The sequence below is a fragment of the Borostomias antarcticus genome (genome assembly GCF_949987555.1).
Source record: "Borostomias antarcticus genome assembly, chromosome: 11".
Taxonomy (NCBI): Eukaryota; Metazoa; Chordata; class Actinopteri; order Stomiiformes; family Stomiidae; genus Borostomias; species Borostomias antarcticus.
The window spans coordinates 14,509,702-14,526,312 of NC_140244.1; the positions used below are offsets into that span (position 1 = coordinate 14,509,702).

The window sequence follows — 16,611 nt, forward strand, 5'->3', positions numbered from 1 at the left end:
AAGGCTAGAATCATTGGTGAAGTCAAGAGTTTTGTCCCAGTCTAAATCTCGTGTTTCTGCGACCCTCCTAAGTCAAGATATGGCTGTTTAGGCGTTCAAGTCATGGGAGGAAAACTTTGGTTTTCACCGCTACCACGAACGACACCACATGAGTGTTTAACTAGAGAATCAACTGTAGAAAAAAGGTCCCACCAGAACAATGATGCGCTCCCAGTTATATTCCAAGGTCGCACAGATTACAGGTTTACAACATAAATCAATGGGAAACAAAAATGAGTACCTATTGTACTTTGCAAAATGTGTGCAGGTTGTCAGGTCTTAGGCCCAAATTCACAAAGAATGGATTGCTCCCGCTAATAGCTCGATATTTTGCACAGCAATTCCAACGGCAATCTGCTCCAGTTTAGCACGATATCCACAAAGGATTTTGCTCTAATCAATCAATCAATCAATCAAAGCTTTATTTGTATAGCGCATTTCATACCCAGAGACAACACAATGCGCTTTACAGAGAACAAGGGATGTGGGCATACGACCCACCCCTACATATTCCAGAGGGAAGCAAAAAAACAGTAATCACCCGGGGGCCAGATAAGTAGCTCTAATGATATGCCCGGGCAAACACGCCCACACATTTGCCAACTGTGTGCAATTTGCGCCCATGATTGCAATTAGCCACCTCGCCTGGCACGACGTTGTCTTCGTCTGGTTACAATACCTGCTACCATGATCCCTGGAGAGCCCGGGCAGGTCAGCCCCTTATATGTGTTGCACTTACTGTACCACCAGCTGAATGCAATTTGTTCTTGTCTATAGATACAAGATGTTGGATATTGACGTATTATTCCCCAGTGTGTCAAGCTTTTCTCCATATTTCAATACACAGATTGGATCATAATGAAAACGACAGGCCGCACTTTTTTGCAGAAAATCTCATTGTGTTTGTTTCTGTGCATCACAGCTGGCTGATCTGTTTGTTTCTGTGCATCACAGCAGGCTGAACTTATTTTTAAATCCCCCTCTATGTACGTTTCTGCCTTAATATCATCCAATATCAATTCTACATCATTCAAACCTTTCATTCAAAAAAGTTCTGAGGAGACAGAAGGAGAGAGTGCACGCTGACTGCTGCAGTTAATACCAGATTTTCAAAAGTTTTTTTTGTTTGCACCTCCCTAACCGCATGTGGCAGTTAGCTCATGGTCTTTGTGGATCAGACGCAAGGCTTTTTTGGGGTAATTTTGCACGGAAGTACCTAATTTACATACATTAAAATTAGCCTGGCGCAGCCGTGGAGCTATTTGCTCATTGGTGCAGTTTGCAAAACTTTTCACCTGTTGCGTGTGTTTTGTGTATTGGATGCTATTTTTGTGCGTGGCTGTAAGCCAGCGCACCATAGATAGCGTTTGTTGGGTTGTCACTCCCTCCCTGGAGTGGAACTGGATGGCCAATTAAGTGACCAATTACAAGTCCCATTGATATACTAGACTTGTGCTTACTGTTATGTTTCTCTGTGTATGCAACTCTGTGTTTTGTTTTCTGCTCCTCCTGTTCTCAGTCCCACTCCCAGATTCCTGAGTGGATCCAGTTATAATTAATATAATTCAAAGCATTTTAATAAATATGAACATTGTGATTTGTCATTTGTGTTTGTCAATGGATGTTACAGAAGTTATGTAAAAAATTTGGTTAACTGGTGGTGCTATGTCAGTTATTGAATTTATGTGCAGTAATTTAACATTTGAAGTACTCCTGTTTTGAAATTATATCTACAGTATAGGTGTCTCAGTAATTACCCATTATATATTAGGCTATACTTTGCATGTATTTACCAGGTGAACGTTTAGTAATTGGGGGACTATGAAAGGAAGGGTTACCCCAAAACAATTCAGAGTAAGTTAATTTAGCAATAGAAATCCATAAGCCTTGGGCCAATGGGCCTAGGATATAGACAATAAACTACCGGTGGAATGGTGGTGGAGCAATAGCGGGAGCATTTCGGATTACTAGCGGACCGCTGTCCCTGACGCTAATTCCGCCAACTCGTCCATCGGGGACCCGCTGTAGGTCCGCTAGCCTTGTGTTATTTGGGTTTATCCCTTACCTTTGTCCAGAAACAGAAGTTGAACCAATTGCAGCAAAATAGCTAACATTACAGGAAAAATCAGGAACAACTGCTTTAGCTACTGACCGCTACCATTTATGTTATGGAAGCTGCTTCTAGTTGTTGTGAGCTCAAGAGCTAACTGGTTATCCCACTCTTATTGTACTGGATTAGCATTGGGAGCATTGGAACTGATGTGTCCAGGTGACACATCAGTTATCTGACATTATTTAATGTCATTTCAATTCACAGCTATTTCAGTGGCATGACTAGCTTCCGTCCTACCAGTCCTGAACAAAAACAAGTCAGCCTCGCACCTAAGCCAGGCTGGACCTGGCCTGGTTTTGTCTCATTTGCACAGGTTTTGCCGCTGCTAAAGCCACGCAATCCTTTTGTGGATTTGGCCCTCAGTGTTTTTTTGTCAAGAGCTGGAGGCAGCAGGAAATTTGACTCGTAATTCCGCCTCGTAATTCTCTATGCAGGAAAAACCACAGAGGTAGTCAGGTCTCTGAGAGGCCTCTGTGTGTGTGTTTGTCTGAGGCCATGTTCATTTAGCAGGCCGGTTTGATGTTCAGATGTGAGGAGCTCTGTGGTTCTGGGTTTGTGAGGTCCGGCTGCAGCTCTGTGGTTCTGGGTTTGTGAGGTCCGGCTGCAGCTCTGTGGTTCTGGGCATGTCATATGTGTTGAGCTCAACAGTTATGCAAGGTGAGTCTCTGTTACTCTACAACAATGAGACCTGATCACACTGTGGTGAGAGGGGAGGGGGAGGAGCACTGACCAGGGTTGTCAAGGTAACTGTGTGATGCCTGGGTTCCCATTGGTCAGACACTGACCTCCATAATGATCGACAGCAGGCTCCTGCGTCAGTGGGGTCATAGTCCTGTTCTGTCATGCAAACATTTCCCACTAGTAGCCAAAGTCAACCAGACACAAACATAAGCAGTGGAAGGAGCAGGAATGCTGAGCTAATGTTGCTAATCATTAACTGGCCTAGTTTAGCTGGTCGGGCATCAGGGCATTAGCTGGTCAGTTAGACATCAAAGATGTCTCTCTCCCTCTCTCCCTCTCTCCCCTCTCTCTCCCTCTCTCCCCTCTCTCTCTCTCTCCCCTCTCTTTCTCTCTCTCTCTCTCTCTCCCCTCTCTCCCTCTCCCTCTCCCTGTTCCTGGGGTCAGAGTAGGGATTCCTGGAACAGTCTCCAGGATTCCCTGTTCTCCCCAGCTGACAGGCAGAGAGAGGCAAGTGCTCTCTCTCTCTCTCTCTCAGAGCCCTGCCGTCACCACCAGCTGCCTGCTGTCACACACACACACACTCACACTCTCACACACACACACACTCACACTCTCACACACACACGCACACACACCACACACACACACACCACACACCACACACCACACACACACACACACACACACACACCGCACACACACACACCGCACACACACACACCACACACACACACACCACACACACACTCCACACGGCTCTCCAGTGTTGGACCATCATCCTATGCTGCTGTATGCTCTTAATATACTGTAGGTCATTAAAATGCTTTGAGACTCATCTGTTTTGTAGAAGTGTGTGTGCGTGCGTGCTTTAGAGATGTAACAGAATGAAAATGTCATATCACAATAATAGTGACCAAAATTATCACGGTTATCAGTATTATCGCGGTATTGTTAATGTGCTGAAAATGTAAAAAAAAAATGTTGATTACACACACTGAAATAATTTCACCAAGTCTTTTTTTTTTAAACAAATAAAACTAGGGCTGCGAGCAGCAGTGAGCGGGCCCTCGCACCCCACACGTGTCGGGGTGTGGCGCCGTTAAACGGTGTGCTATTTCAGTGTCCAGTACTGAGAGAAACTTCCTGTCACCAGTAGGTGGCGCTCTAAGCGTGACTCAATACTGACGCATAGATGTGTTCAGGACGGTACCTTGATGAAGCGTGAGAAATGTTGTGTATATCGGACAATGTATGTAGGAGTTATGATGACTTCCTGCTTGACCTGTAGGCGGTTCTATAAGTATGACTCAATACTGTCCTACAGATGTGTTCAGGATGCAACCTTCATCAAGTGTGAGCAATTTGGGGTAAATTGGATAATGTATGTAGGAGTTATGAGGACCACCTGTAAGCAATAGGTGGCGCTATAAGTATGACTCAATGCTGACACACAGATGTGTTCAGGATGCGACCTTCATCAAGCTTGAGCAATTTGGAGTAAATCGGATAACGTATGTAGGAGTTATGAGGACTTCCTGTTTCACCAGTAGGTGGCGCTGTTAGTGTGACTCAATACCGACGCATAGATGTGTTCAGAATGCGACCTTCATGAAGCGTCAGCAATTTGGTGCAAATCGGATAATGTATGTAGGAGTTTTGAGGATTTCCTGTTTCACCAATAGGTGGCGCTATAAGTATGACGCAATACTGACACATCGATGTGTTCAGGACAGAACGTTGATGAAGCGCGAGAAATATCGGACAAATTGGATAATGTATGGAGGAGTTATGAGGACTTCCTGTTTTATGGCGAAATGTAAAAATTTGGCGGGGCGCCACGGCAAGGGTGTTTGGTGAAAACTTTTTTTTTTTTGAAGCTGACCGAATATGAAGTTGATCGGATGAAATCTGTAGGAGGAGTTTGTTAAAGTACGAGGCATGGAAATGGTAAAAACAAGGGAAAAATGGCAGATAAAGAGCAAAATGGCTGACTTCCTGTTGGATGTTGGGTATAGCTCCAAGAGACATTTTAGTGTGTCTCGGTGAACTTCATATGCCCACCGAATTTCGTTCGCCTACATCAAACTGAAAGGTGGGGCTCGCCATTTTAAATTTTCCAGGGGGCGCTCTTGAACCGTTTTGCCACACCCATTTCCGTCACCCATGAAATATCAAATTTTTCATCGGGACTGATGTATCTGCAAAGTTTCATCCATTTTCATCGATGTTTAGACCGCCAAAAAGGCATTTGTTTGGGGAGAAGAAGGAGAAGGTAGAAGGAGAAGGTAGGAGAATAATAATCCTTACAATTTCAATAGGGCCTTGCACCGCCATTGCTCGGGTCCTAATTAGCAAGCTAAAATTAGCAGCACTGTGCACTTTTTGTTAACATAAACATTAAAATAATGCATCTTGCAGACTGTTGATACTGGACAGTAACCTATTTACTGTGAGTTTTTCAAAGCACTTTGATTGAGTGGTTAAACTGTGTTCAATTAAAGTGCTTACAGTAAATAGGTTACTGTCCAACAACGGTTACTACAGCTATTAGTGTAAAATAAATACACAGCAATGTAAAACATTAACATTTATTCAAAACTAAGCATCATTCCCTAAATTCCCCGAGCAACATAGTTCCCCTAACAAAAGCGTTGCCAAGCAACAGATGCATTGGATGGAATGTTCAGTTGTTTTGAAAAAATACAATGATAGGCCTTGGATCAAATGGGAGGCGCATTAAAGGTGGTCCCCCGAGGAGTTTATTTTTGGTTATGAAACCAAATTTAATGTGGGTGAATCTACATTACCCACACTTATGTGTCCATTTTCGACAAATGTCGTTTCTTCTATGTAGTTTATTTTTAGATTATTTCGTGGTTGGGTCGTCCAGAAGTTCCTTGGAATGACAAAATGATTTACTGCAGTAGCCTACGCCGCCGACAAGACGAAGAATAATTTAAATATGACCGTTATATATTGTCAAAAGTAACGTTACTAGTAAGACCTATGTAATTACCTCGTCGGTGGCCATCGCTCCGTCTTCAAAACACCTGGCTCAGGTAGCTAAGGTTTACTACAGTGCACGGGGAGGCTCATGGGAAATGTGGTCTTTTTGGGCGGAGAACACTTCCGCTTCCCGAAACTCCTCGTAGGGCTTTTAATACTGAAAATGGAATGATATGCGGTCCCAGGTGTGTGTTACTAAAGCATTATGGAACGAGAAGCAGTGGGATGTCACGGATATCGCCACGGCTAGCGGGAGTGGTTAGTCACGACGCGCAGCAGAGTGCCATTACACCGCGCAAGCCATGGCAATATTCGTGACATCCCACGGCTTCGAGTTCCATAATGCTTTTATACAACGGTTGTCACATTTACCGGATATCCCAGACCACCCAGACCACCCAGACCACCCAGACCACTCCAGACCACCCCAGACCACTCCAGACCACTCCTGACCACCCCAGACCACCCTGACCACCCCAGACCACCCAGACCACCCCAGACCACCCCAGACTACCCCAGACCACCCCAGATCCCCCCAGACCCCCCCAGACTACCCCAGACCACCCCAGACCACCTCCTTACACAATAAGAGTTGCACAATAGCCGCCAGGAAGCTCAATGGACATTTACACTATCCAACTCAATTCGTCTGGCAGTAGGCCTAGTCTAGGTTATAACTGCCTATACCTGTAGTTTAAACTAGTATATTCTTTGAATTATATTGTCTATTATTGTACATCATATTGTACTGTATTGTGTATATTGACATAGTCTATCAGCAAAACGAAGGCAACACATTGTGTTATTCTCATGAGATTTTGACCCTCGACAAGATCCAGAGTTACTAAATCACTTCTTCTTTCTTTTGCTGTCACTTCTAAGGTTAGTGTTGTATTTAGAAGGCCTGTTTTAGTATGGATTATCTTAGAACATTGTGAAGCCTTGTAAAGGTTATGTTGCGTATTTGCATTACCTTCATGTGAACTCTGCAACGTGAACTCTTATTGTAATTGAATCTCTACCTCTTTTCTGTACCTTGCCGCTAGGAAAATACAAATTTACCCACCCTGGGGAATAATAAAAGCTACCCTATCCGATTACCAACAACATTCCTACTGCTGTGAGGTAACGCCCACACGCTATTGTCATTCAAACACTTCTGCAATGAATGGACAATAGTATCCATTCATGAATATCATGAACTGGTCCGTAGGCCTAATGGTGAATGCGTGTGAATAGGCCGTCATCAGTAGCATCATTATCACAAACATTTGAATAGATTTCCTCCTTGTCTGTCTGTGGCACTGCTACCAGCAAACACTGAAAATACAGGTCCTCAATTTATTTATATTAGGTTAGCCTATCCAACTGGACCACTCAATGTTGAATGTGATTTTATTATTTCAGTTTTACAGGATACAGTGTCCACACATCAGCCATCTGACAAGAAATAGGTGTCTGACTGAAAATACATGTCAAGCAGTGTGTAGCCTAGAGGCCCGTATTGCCACCACCAACCGCAATGACTTTCTTTATCACAATCTGGAGATGGTCACAGTCTGGAGATGGTCACAGTCTGGAGATGGTCGATGTGGTCACTGCAGTTCTTGGTCAGCCTCTCGTACCAGAAGGTCTCTATGGCGACGATCAGCTCCTCTGTGGTCGAGGGTGCCAGATAGTGGTGCCAGATAGTCTCGATTGGGTGCCAGATAGTCTCGATTGGGTTGAGATCAGGAGACCTTCAAATGAAAACATGACGGTTAAAACATTTTTAAAAACATTTGTTGCTGCTTATGCTACGCAATAAAATACGAACGACAATAAATCAATAAATAGCCTACTTCCTCTGCTGGTGTGTTGACCCAGTTGGTGCCCTCGGCTGCGATGCTTGCTCTAGACGCAGTGTGCTTTGGGTCGTTGTCTGAATTAAGTTATGAGAATGAAGCTAGCATAACCTGTTTGATGGTATTTCACTTTGTTGACTGGTCAGTTGATATATGTTTGTCCATATTACCTAGCCTAGACCTTTCCATGGCTTCACCTACCACACTAGCCCGCCACTCACCAGCAACGAACCTGGACGAGGTGATGACATCACCCCTCCCCCTGCTACAAGTTCACTCATATTCCAAGCCCCTGTAGCAGTGCTCTACTGCCCCTTGTGGTTGCGTGTTGTAATATTGTTTTACCACCGCTGCCACTGCCGTTGATGCTCTGACCACGTGGTAGGACAAAGTATTGCAGTTTGGCTGTGTGTGTGTGTGTGTGTGTGTGTGTGTGTGTGTGTGTGTGTGTGTGTGTGTGTGTGTGTGTGTGTGTGTGTATGCTAGCTTTGGTGCTTTGAATTCTTCTACAGTTTGACAACAGTACTTTAACAGTTCCATCTACAGAAACAGAACATCTCCTGGAGACACACATGCACACACACACACACACACAGAGTTGTCTACAGTAATTTCTTCCTTCTTCACTCTCCCTCTGTGTCTCTCTCTCTCTTGCTCTCTCTATCTCTCTCTCACTCTCGGTCTCTCTCTCACACTGTCACTCTCTCTCTTACTCTCTCACTCTCTCTCTCTCCCTCTCTCTCTCTCTCTCTCTCTCTCTCTCTCGTATTAGTTAGTCTCGTTGTTGCTCGGCTGTAAACCACACCAGAGAGAACAGGAGAAACCGCTCAGTTTAGGAGAGCTGAGAGAGAGAGAAGGAAGGAGAAGATGATGGGGAGTCCCCACCTTTCTCTCTCTCCCTCCCCCCCTCTCTCCCCCTCTCCGTCCCACTCCCCTGCGTTGGCTGCCCTTATTTGGTCATGTAACGGCCTCTGCAGCTGGGGGAGGGAGGGAGGGGGAGGGAGGACAGATCGTTCTTTTTTTTCTTTTTTTTTCTTGTTAGGAGAGAGATCTGATCTGAGGTCAGAGAGGAAAGCCAGGCCTGAATGAGGGAGAGAGAGAAGGGGAGGGGAGGGAGGGAGGGGGGCGTACTTAACTACACTTCAGAAGCCCTCTAAGAGTATCAGTATAGTCTATTAGCTATCCAGGCTTACTGATGAGACTTTGCAGCAGTCTGATCAGCTGGTTTTGGTGCTAACGGTGGAAGTAACAGTAGCGTCTGATTGGCCGGTTCGGGCTGTCAGAAGAGGAACTCTGCTTGCCTGGGATGACTGACTCATATGCAAATTCAGGGCGTTGTGAGGAAGTGCTCAGACCAGCTCCAGGCCCGTTTTGGCTACAGTATGCAAATGACTGGTTCAATCAGAATACTCTCAACACGAGACGGCCCCAACACTGGCTCTGAGCATTAAACACCCCTTCACAGTCTGGCCAACCTCAACACGCTGCTAATCCTACTGTACCACACACACACACACACACACTAGCAGAGTGTACATTTAATGTACACTATCCAACTTTCTCTCTCTTTTACTTATACTGTCTCTCACACATTATATCTGTCTCTCTTTCACACACACACACACACACACACACACACACACACCCACACACACACACATACGTGCTGAGTTTCCTAACCTCACCACTCTTCCCCCAGTGGCCGGCCTGTCACATGTCCTTTGATCTCAGCTGAGACAAACAGTATCACGATAGGAACCTGATGCAAACCATCTGTGTGTGTGTGTGTGTGTGTGTGTATGTGTGTGTGTATATGCACGTGTGTGCATGTGTGAGAGTGAGTGAGTGTGTTAGTCTCTGGATTTGTCTCAACCTAATCCTTCAGCTCTTTATATTAGTGTTCATGTCCCTAACCTCGTCCTCATCCCTAACCCCGTCCTCATCCCTAACCTCGTCCTCATCCCTAACCTCGTCCTCATCCCTAACCTCCTCTTCATCCCTAACCTCGTCCTCATCCCTAACCTCGTCCTCATCCCTAACCTCATCCCTAACCTCATCCTCATCCCTAACCTCGTCCTCATCCCTACCCTCGTCCTCATCCCTAACCTCGTCTTCATCCCTAACCTCGTCTTCATCCCTAACCTCGTCCTCATCCCTAACCTCGTCCTTAATCTCTAACCTTGTCCTCATCTCACATCATTCACACCATACATTCACTGATTTCAGTCATAGTTGTTGAGTGTCTTCAGTCAGGACGATGCCTTCACCTCTCACCCTGTCTCCATCTCAGTTCCATTCATCCACAGATTCATTTAACAGTGCTTGATTCATTCAACAGAGCTTGATTCATTCAACAGTGCTTGATTCATTTAACAGAGCTTGATTCATGTATCAGTTCTTGATTGGTTCAACAGTGCTTGATTCATGTAACAGTTCTTGATTCATTTAACAGTGCTTGATTGGTTCAACAGTGCTTGATTCATGTAACAGTTCTTGATTCATGTAACAGTTCTTGATTCATTTAACACTTCTTGATTGGTTCAACAGTGCTTGATTCATGTAACAGTTCTTGATTCATTTAACAGTGCTTGATTGGTTCAACAGTGCTTGGTTGGTTTGAGCGTGTGTTCACTGTCTCTCCCTCTCTCCAGACTGTCTGTTCAGGCTGTGCCCCATGAACCGCTACTCGGCCCAGAAGCAGTTCTGGAAGGCAGCGAAGCCCGGAGGAAACAGCACCACAGACACGGTCCTGCTGAACAAGCTCCATGTGAGTGACGTCACCCCCCCTCCACCCCCCCCACAAACTCTCTTGGAACCACTGGCAGCTTATTTTTTTCATGCAGCGTTTCATATTCTGCAACATACAGAACCACATCCCGTCTAGCCAGCTGTCTGGTTCACCAGGCCAACTCTGCCCTCATGTAGCACCGCTGCTCCTAGACTGGTTCTGTGACTGGTTCTGTGACTGGTTCTGTGACTGGTTCTGTGAATTCTTTGAATGGACGAAGCATTTCGCACCCGCTCACATCTGAGGGGAGCTCTCTTGGGGGATTATATATTTGCTGAGGTTCAAGTCCTTTTATAGACATTTCTGAAGCTTACTTAGGATTCTCCACTCTCTACAGTCCCACCTATCTGCTCTCTCTCTCTCTCTCTCTCTCTCTCTCTCTCTCTCTCTCTCTCTCTCACATACACACACACACACACACACACACTCTCTCTCTCATTCTCACTCTCTCTCTCTCTCTCTCCCTCTCTCCCTCTGTTCTGATACAATACCTTTTAAAGTCGTCTGGTATTTGACCACTCGGTCATAATAATACGATGGAATCAGATCCATCCCGGTCCAGAGTGAGCGTGTCAGTCCTGCATCATGTTGTTGTTCTAGTAGTACTGTAGTATTATTGCTTGCGCTATAGTAACGGTCACATGACCTCCCCCCTCTCACATGTAGCATGCCGCAGATCTGGAGAAGAAGCAGAATGACTCTGAAAACAAGAAGCTACTTGGAACAGTGATTCAGTATGGGAACGTGATTCAGGTGGGTGTGTGCGTGCGTGTGTGTGTTAGTAACGAGTAGGGCTGTGTGGCTGGACCCCCTGCTGAGAGCCTGTAATCCCTGCCTCCATATCCCAGCAGCCTCCAGCGCACAACCCCCCCCCCCCCCTCAAATGTCAGAGCTCAGACTTGTCTCTGCATCACAGCCCCTCGCCTTCTCACCGTCACACACACACCATGCCTCTCCGTCACACACACACCATGACTCTCCGTCACACACACACCATGCCTCTCTGTCACACACACACACCATGACTCTCCGTCACACACACACCATGCCTCTCCGTCACACACACACCATGCCTCTCCGTCATACACACACCATACCTCTCCGTCACACACACACACCATGCCTCTCCGTCACACACACACACCATGCCTCTCCGTCACACACACACCATTCCTCTCTGTCACACACACACACCATGCCTCTCAGTCACACACACACACCATGCCTCTCCGTCACACACACACACCATGCCTCTCCGTCACACACACACCATGCCTCTCCGTCACACACACACACGATGCCTCTCCATCACGCACACACACCATGCCTCTCCGTCACACACACACCATGCCTCTCTGTCACACACACACCATGCCTCTCCGTCACACACACACACACCATGCCTCTCCGTCACACACACACACACCATGCCTCTCCGTCACACACACACACCATGCCTCTCCGTCACACACACACACCATGCCTCTCCGTCACACACACACCATGCCTCTCTGTCACACACACACCATGCCTCTCAGTCACACACACACACCATGCCTCTCCATCACACACACACACCATGCCTCTCCGTCACACACACACCATGCCTCTCAGTCACACACACACACGATGCCTCTCCATCACACACACACACCATGCCTCTCCGTCACACACACACCATGCCTCTCTGTCACACACACACCATGCCTCTCCGTCACACACACACACCATGCCTCTCCGTCACACACACACACCATGCCTCTCCGTCACACACATACCATGCCTCTCCGTCACACACACACCATGCCTCTCCGTCACACACACACACCATGCCTCTCCGTCACACACACACACGATGCCTCTCCATCACGCACACACACCATGCCTCTCGGTCATACACACACCATACCTCTCCGTCACACACACACACCATGCCTCTCCGTCACACACACACACCATGCCTCTCCGTCACACACACACACACCATGCCTCTCCGTCACACACACACCATGCCTCTCTGTCACACACACACACCATGCCTCTCCGTCACACACACACACCATGCCTCTCCGTCACACACACACACCATGCCTCTCCGTCACACACACACCATGCCTCTCCGTCACACACACACCATGCCTCTCCGTCACACACACACCATGCGTCTCCGTCACACACACACACGATGCCTCTCCGTCACACACACACACCATACCTCTCCGTCACACACACACCATGCCTCTCCGTCATACACACACCATACCTCTCCGTCACACACACACACCATGCCTCTCCGTCACACACACACCATGCCTCTCTGTCACACACACACCATGCCTCTCCGTCACACACACACACACCATGCCTCTCCGTCACACACACACACACCATGCCTCTCCGTCACACACACACACCATGCCTCTCCGTCACACACACACACCATGCCTCTCCGTCACACACACACCATGCCTCTCTGTCACACACACACCATGCCTCTCAGTCACACACACACACCATGCCTCTCCATCACACACACACACCATGCCTCTCCGTCACACACACACCATGCCTCTCAGTCACACACACACACGATGCCTCTCCATCACACACACACACCATGCCTCTCCGTCACACACACACCATGCCTCTCTGTCACACACACACCATGCCTCTCCGTCACACACACACACCATGCCTCTCCGTCACACACACACACCATGCCTCTCCCTGGTGGTTCTGTGTTCTGTGGGAGGTGGTTCTGTTTTCTGGGGGAGGTGGTTCTGTGTGTTCTGGGGGAGGTGGTCCTGTGTGTTCTGGGGGAGGTGATGGTTCTATGTGTTCTGGGGGAGGTGGTTCTGTGTGTTCTGGGGGAGGAGGTGGTTCTGTGTGTTCTGGGGGAGGAGGTGGTTCTGTGTGTTCTGGTGGAGGTGGTTCTGTGTTCTGGGGGAGGGGGTTCTCTGTGTTCTGGGGGAGGTGGTTCTGTGTGTTCTGGGGGAGAGGGTTCTGTGTTCTGGGGAAGGTGGTTCTGTGTTCTGGGGGAGGGGGTTCTGTGTTCTGGGGGAGGTGGTTCTGTGTGTTCTGGGGGAGGTGGTTCTGTGTTCTGGGGGAGGTGGTTCTGTGTTCTGGGGGAGGGGGTTCTGTGTTCTGGAGGAGGGGGTTCTGGGTGTTTTTAAGTCAGAGGGAGAAGTGAGGGTAGAAGCAAGACCCAACAGTTTCAAGTCTGCACTGAAAAGACTCTTGTTCACCCAGGGCTTGGGCAGCTAGATTGGTTGTTGTTGTTGTTGTTGTTGTTGTTGTTGGTGTTTGTTCTTGTTTGTTCTTGTTGTCTCTTATCTGTTTATTTGCTCTGATGTAAAGAGATCTTGGGTTTCATGATATATAAGTCGCTATATAATAATAAAGTTATTATTATTTTATTATTATTAACAGCAACACTGCCAGCTGATACATAAACATGGTGTTTGTGCTGTAGACCCTCCGTGTTGAGGGTGGTCCTAACGCGCCGTGCCCCCCCCCCCCCAGCTGCTGCACCTGAAGAGTAATAAGTACCTGACGGTGAACAAGCGTCTGCCGGCGCTGCTGGAGAAGAACGCCATGAGGGTGATGCTGGACACGGCCGGGAACGAGGGCTCCTGGTTCTACATCCAGCCCTTCTACAAGCTGCGCTCCATCGGGGACAGCGTGAGTCCCCCACACTCCCCCACACTCACTCCCCCACCCTCCCCCACACTCCCCCACACTCCCACACTCCCTCACACTCCCCCACACTCAAACTGTGTCTGTGTGTGCGTGTGTGCGTGTGTGTGTGTGTGTGTGTGTGTGTGTAGGTGGTGATTGGAGACAAAGTCGTCCTGAACCCTGTGAATGCCGGACAGCCTCTCCACGCCAGCACACACCAGCTAGTGGACAACCCAGGATGCAACGAGGTTAGGCTCTGACCCCCGACCCCCGCTCCCTCCCTGTGTGTGTGTGTGTGTGTGGGAGGAGAGTGTGTGTGTGTGGGAGGAGAGTGTGTGTGTGGGAGGAGAGTGAGTGTGTGTGAGGAGAGTGTGTGTGTGTGGGAGGAGAGTGTGTGTCTGTGTGTGTGTGTGAGGAGAGTGTGTATAGCCTCAGTTGTATTGTGGATAGGATGTTCTCTGCTGCTCACCCATGTATTCAGCTCCCCCTGCGGATCAGTGAGTGTCCAGCTGCTGTCTGTCTCTCTCTGGACACGGCTGATTTGTGTCTCTGTCCCCCACATGTCCCTCTGTCCCCCACATGTCCCTCAGCGCTGCGTGGGATTTGCATCTAGCCGTGCAGTTCAGCCACACACTTTATTTGCATGTAGCCGTGAAGTTTGTCCAGCGTCAGATTATACCTGAAATTTAAATCCTGAAATCTGTTTTCAGGTGAACTCCGTCAACTGTAACACCAGCTGGAAGATCGTCCTGTTCATGAAATGGAGCGACAACCAGGAGATCATTCTGAAAGGGGTTGGTCTCACAGCACCTGTCCGTCGACCAATTAGACGCCGTTTTACAGTTTGCATTTCCTTATCATGAACTAGTAATCAATATTTGTGTTTAATATTATTTCCTCCTAATGTAGTCAGGAACATGTCCTACTTCACAGGACACACTGAACACAGTGCCCAACCCGGCATCCTAACGCAGCAGCTGTGCTCAGTTCTTGTCTGGTATGTTTCCAGGGCGACGTGGTGCGTCTGTTCCACGCGGAGCAGGAGAAGTTCCTCACCTGCGACGACCACCGGAAAAAACAGTACGTCTTCCTCCGCACCACAGGACGCCAGTCGGCCACCTCAGCGACCAGCAGCAAAGCCTTATGGGAGGTGGAGGTGAGGAGGAGCGCTCCCCCTCTCTTCTGCTGATCTGATTCTGATGTTTCCAGGGGGTGGAGGTGGTGTAGTTGGGTGTCCACACGCGCACCGTTACATCTGCTACAAAAAAGGTCCCAGTTTGAAGCGTGTCGCTGACGGTTTTTGGAGCGTAAACTAGCGTGCAGGCTTCTGTTTATCTCTGTTTTTTGTGGTGCTGTTACATAACGCCAGGTGCTCATGATTGAGACGTTTCTCTCTGACCCCTCCGGTACCAGGTGGTCCAGCATGACCCCTGCCGGGGCGGAGCCGGCTACTGGAACAGCCTGTTCCGGTTCAAACACCTGGCCACCGGACACTACCTGGCTGCTGAGGTCAGTCTCTACGGCCGGCGGTCTACGTCCGCCTCACCTCCGTGTGTCCAGGGAACCCAGGGACTGTCTGACAGTCGGTCGATTCATGACAGCGTTTTTGTGTGTTTTTTCGCAGGTGAACCCAGACTATGAGGAGGAGTGCCTGGAGTCACGCTCCTCGGTGAGTGAAGGAGAAAGTGGTCCCTCTGAAGGAGAGTGTGACCCTCCTGATCAGCCTGTTAAAAGAACCAAACAAACCTTTCCCAAAGCCAGCCAGTAGATGGCGGCATAATCCCCAGTGTGTGACTTTTTATTTATTTGTTATTTATTTAACCTTTATTTAACCAGGGAAGCCCTGTTGAGATTAGAATCTCTTTCTCGAAGGAGCCATGGCCAAGACAGACGCAATAAGTTTTGTAGCAGCAGCAATAAAATTTAAACAGGGCATAAAACAACATTAAAGCACATAATACACAACACAGTAACTCATGGAGTCATGAGGCCAAAAAGAAAAAAGACAGACAGGAGGATCCTAACCGAGCCAAGGAAGCAGCTACAGGCCTCAGTTGAATTTGCCTCCAAACCTTCCACTACAACTTTGAAAACTTTAATGAGGATCAGCTCATCACACACCTGTCTGCGAGCGCCGAGTACCCGTGTTTGACCAGCAGATGGCGACCTGCCACCAGGGCTGCGTCTCCCCAGACGCTGGACCTCTCTGGGGAGGCGGCAGGCTGTAGAGGTCAGTCAGCACATGGGGACATGCTGGTCTAGATACTCAGCGCTGAGCTGACTCCTCCCCCTCCTCACGCCTGACTCCTCCGCCTCCTCACGCCTGGCTCCTCCCCCTCCTCACACCTGACTCCTCCCCTCCTCACACCTGACTCCTCCCCCTCCTCACACCTGACTCCTCCCCCTCCTCGCGCCTGACTCCTCCGCCTCCTCACGCCTGACTCCTCCGCCTCCTCACACCT

At 48.3% G+C, this 16,611-nt stretch overlaps 1 protein-coding gene across 2 annotated transcripts in view; it reads left to right on the forward strand.

The window, feature by feature from the left end:
• itpr1a (inositol 1,4,5-trisphosphate receptor, type 1a) overlaps positions 1 to 16,611 on the forward strand; it is a 154,159-nt gene that overhangs the window by 25,050 nt on the left and 112,498 nt on the right. For both annotated transcript variants that reach the window (XM_084446279.1, XM_084446280.1), the window contains exons 4-11: positions 10,335 to 10,450; positions 11,138 to 11,224; positions 13,994 to 14,152; positions 14,299 to 14,397; positions 14,860 to 14,943; positions 15,159 to 15,305; positions 15,563 to 15,658; positions 15,774 to 15,818. In XM_084446279.1, coding sequence (XP_084302405.1) covers positions 10,335 to 10,450; positions 11,138 to 11,224; positions 13,994 to 14,152; positions 14,299 to 14,397; positions 14,860 to 14,943; positions 15,159 to 15,305; positions 15,563 to 15,658; positions 15,774 to 15,818 — 833 coding nt within the window. The remainder of the gene's footprint in view (positions 1 to 10,334; positions 10,451 to 11,137; positions 11,225 to 13,993; positions 14,153 to 14,298; positions 14,398 to 14,859; positions 14,944 to 15,158; positions 15,306 to 15,562; positions 15,659 to 15,773; positions 15,819 to 16,611) is intronic.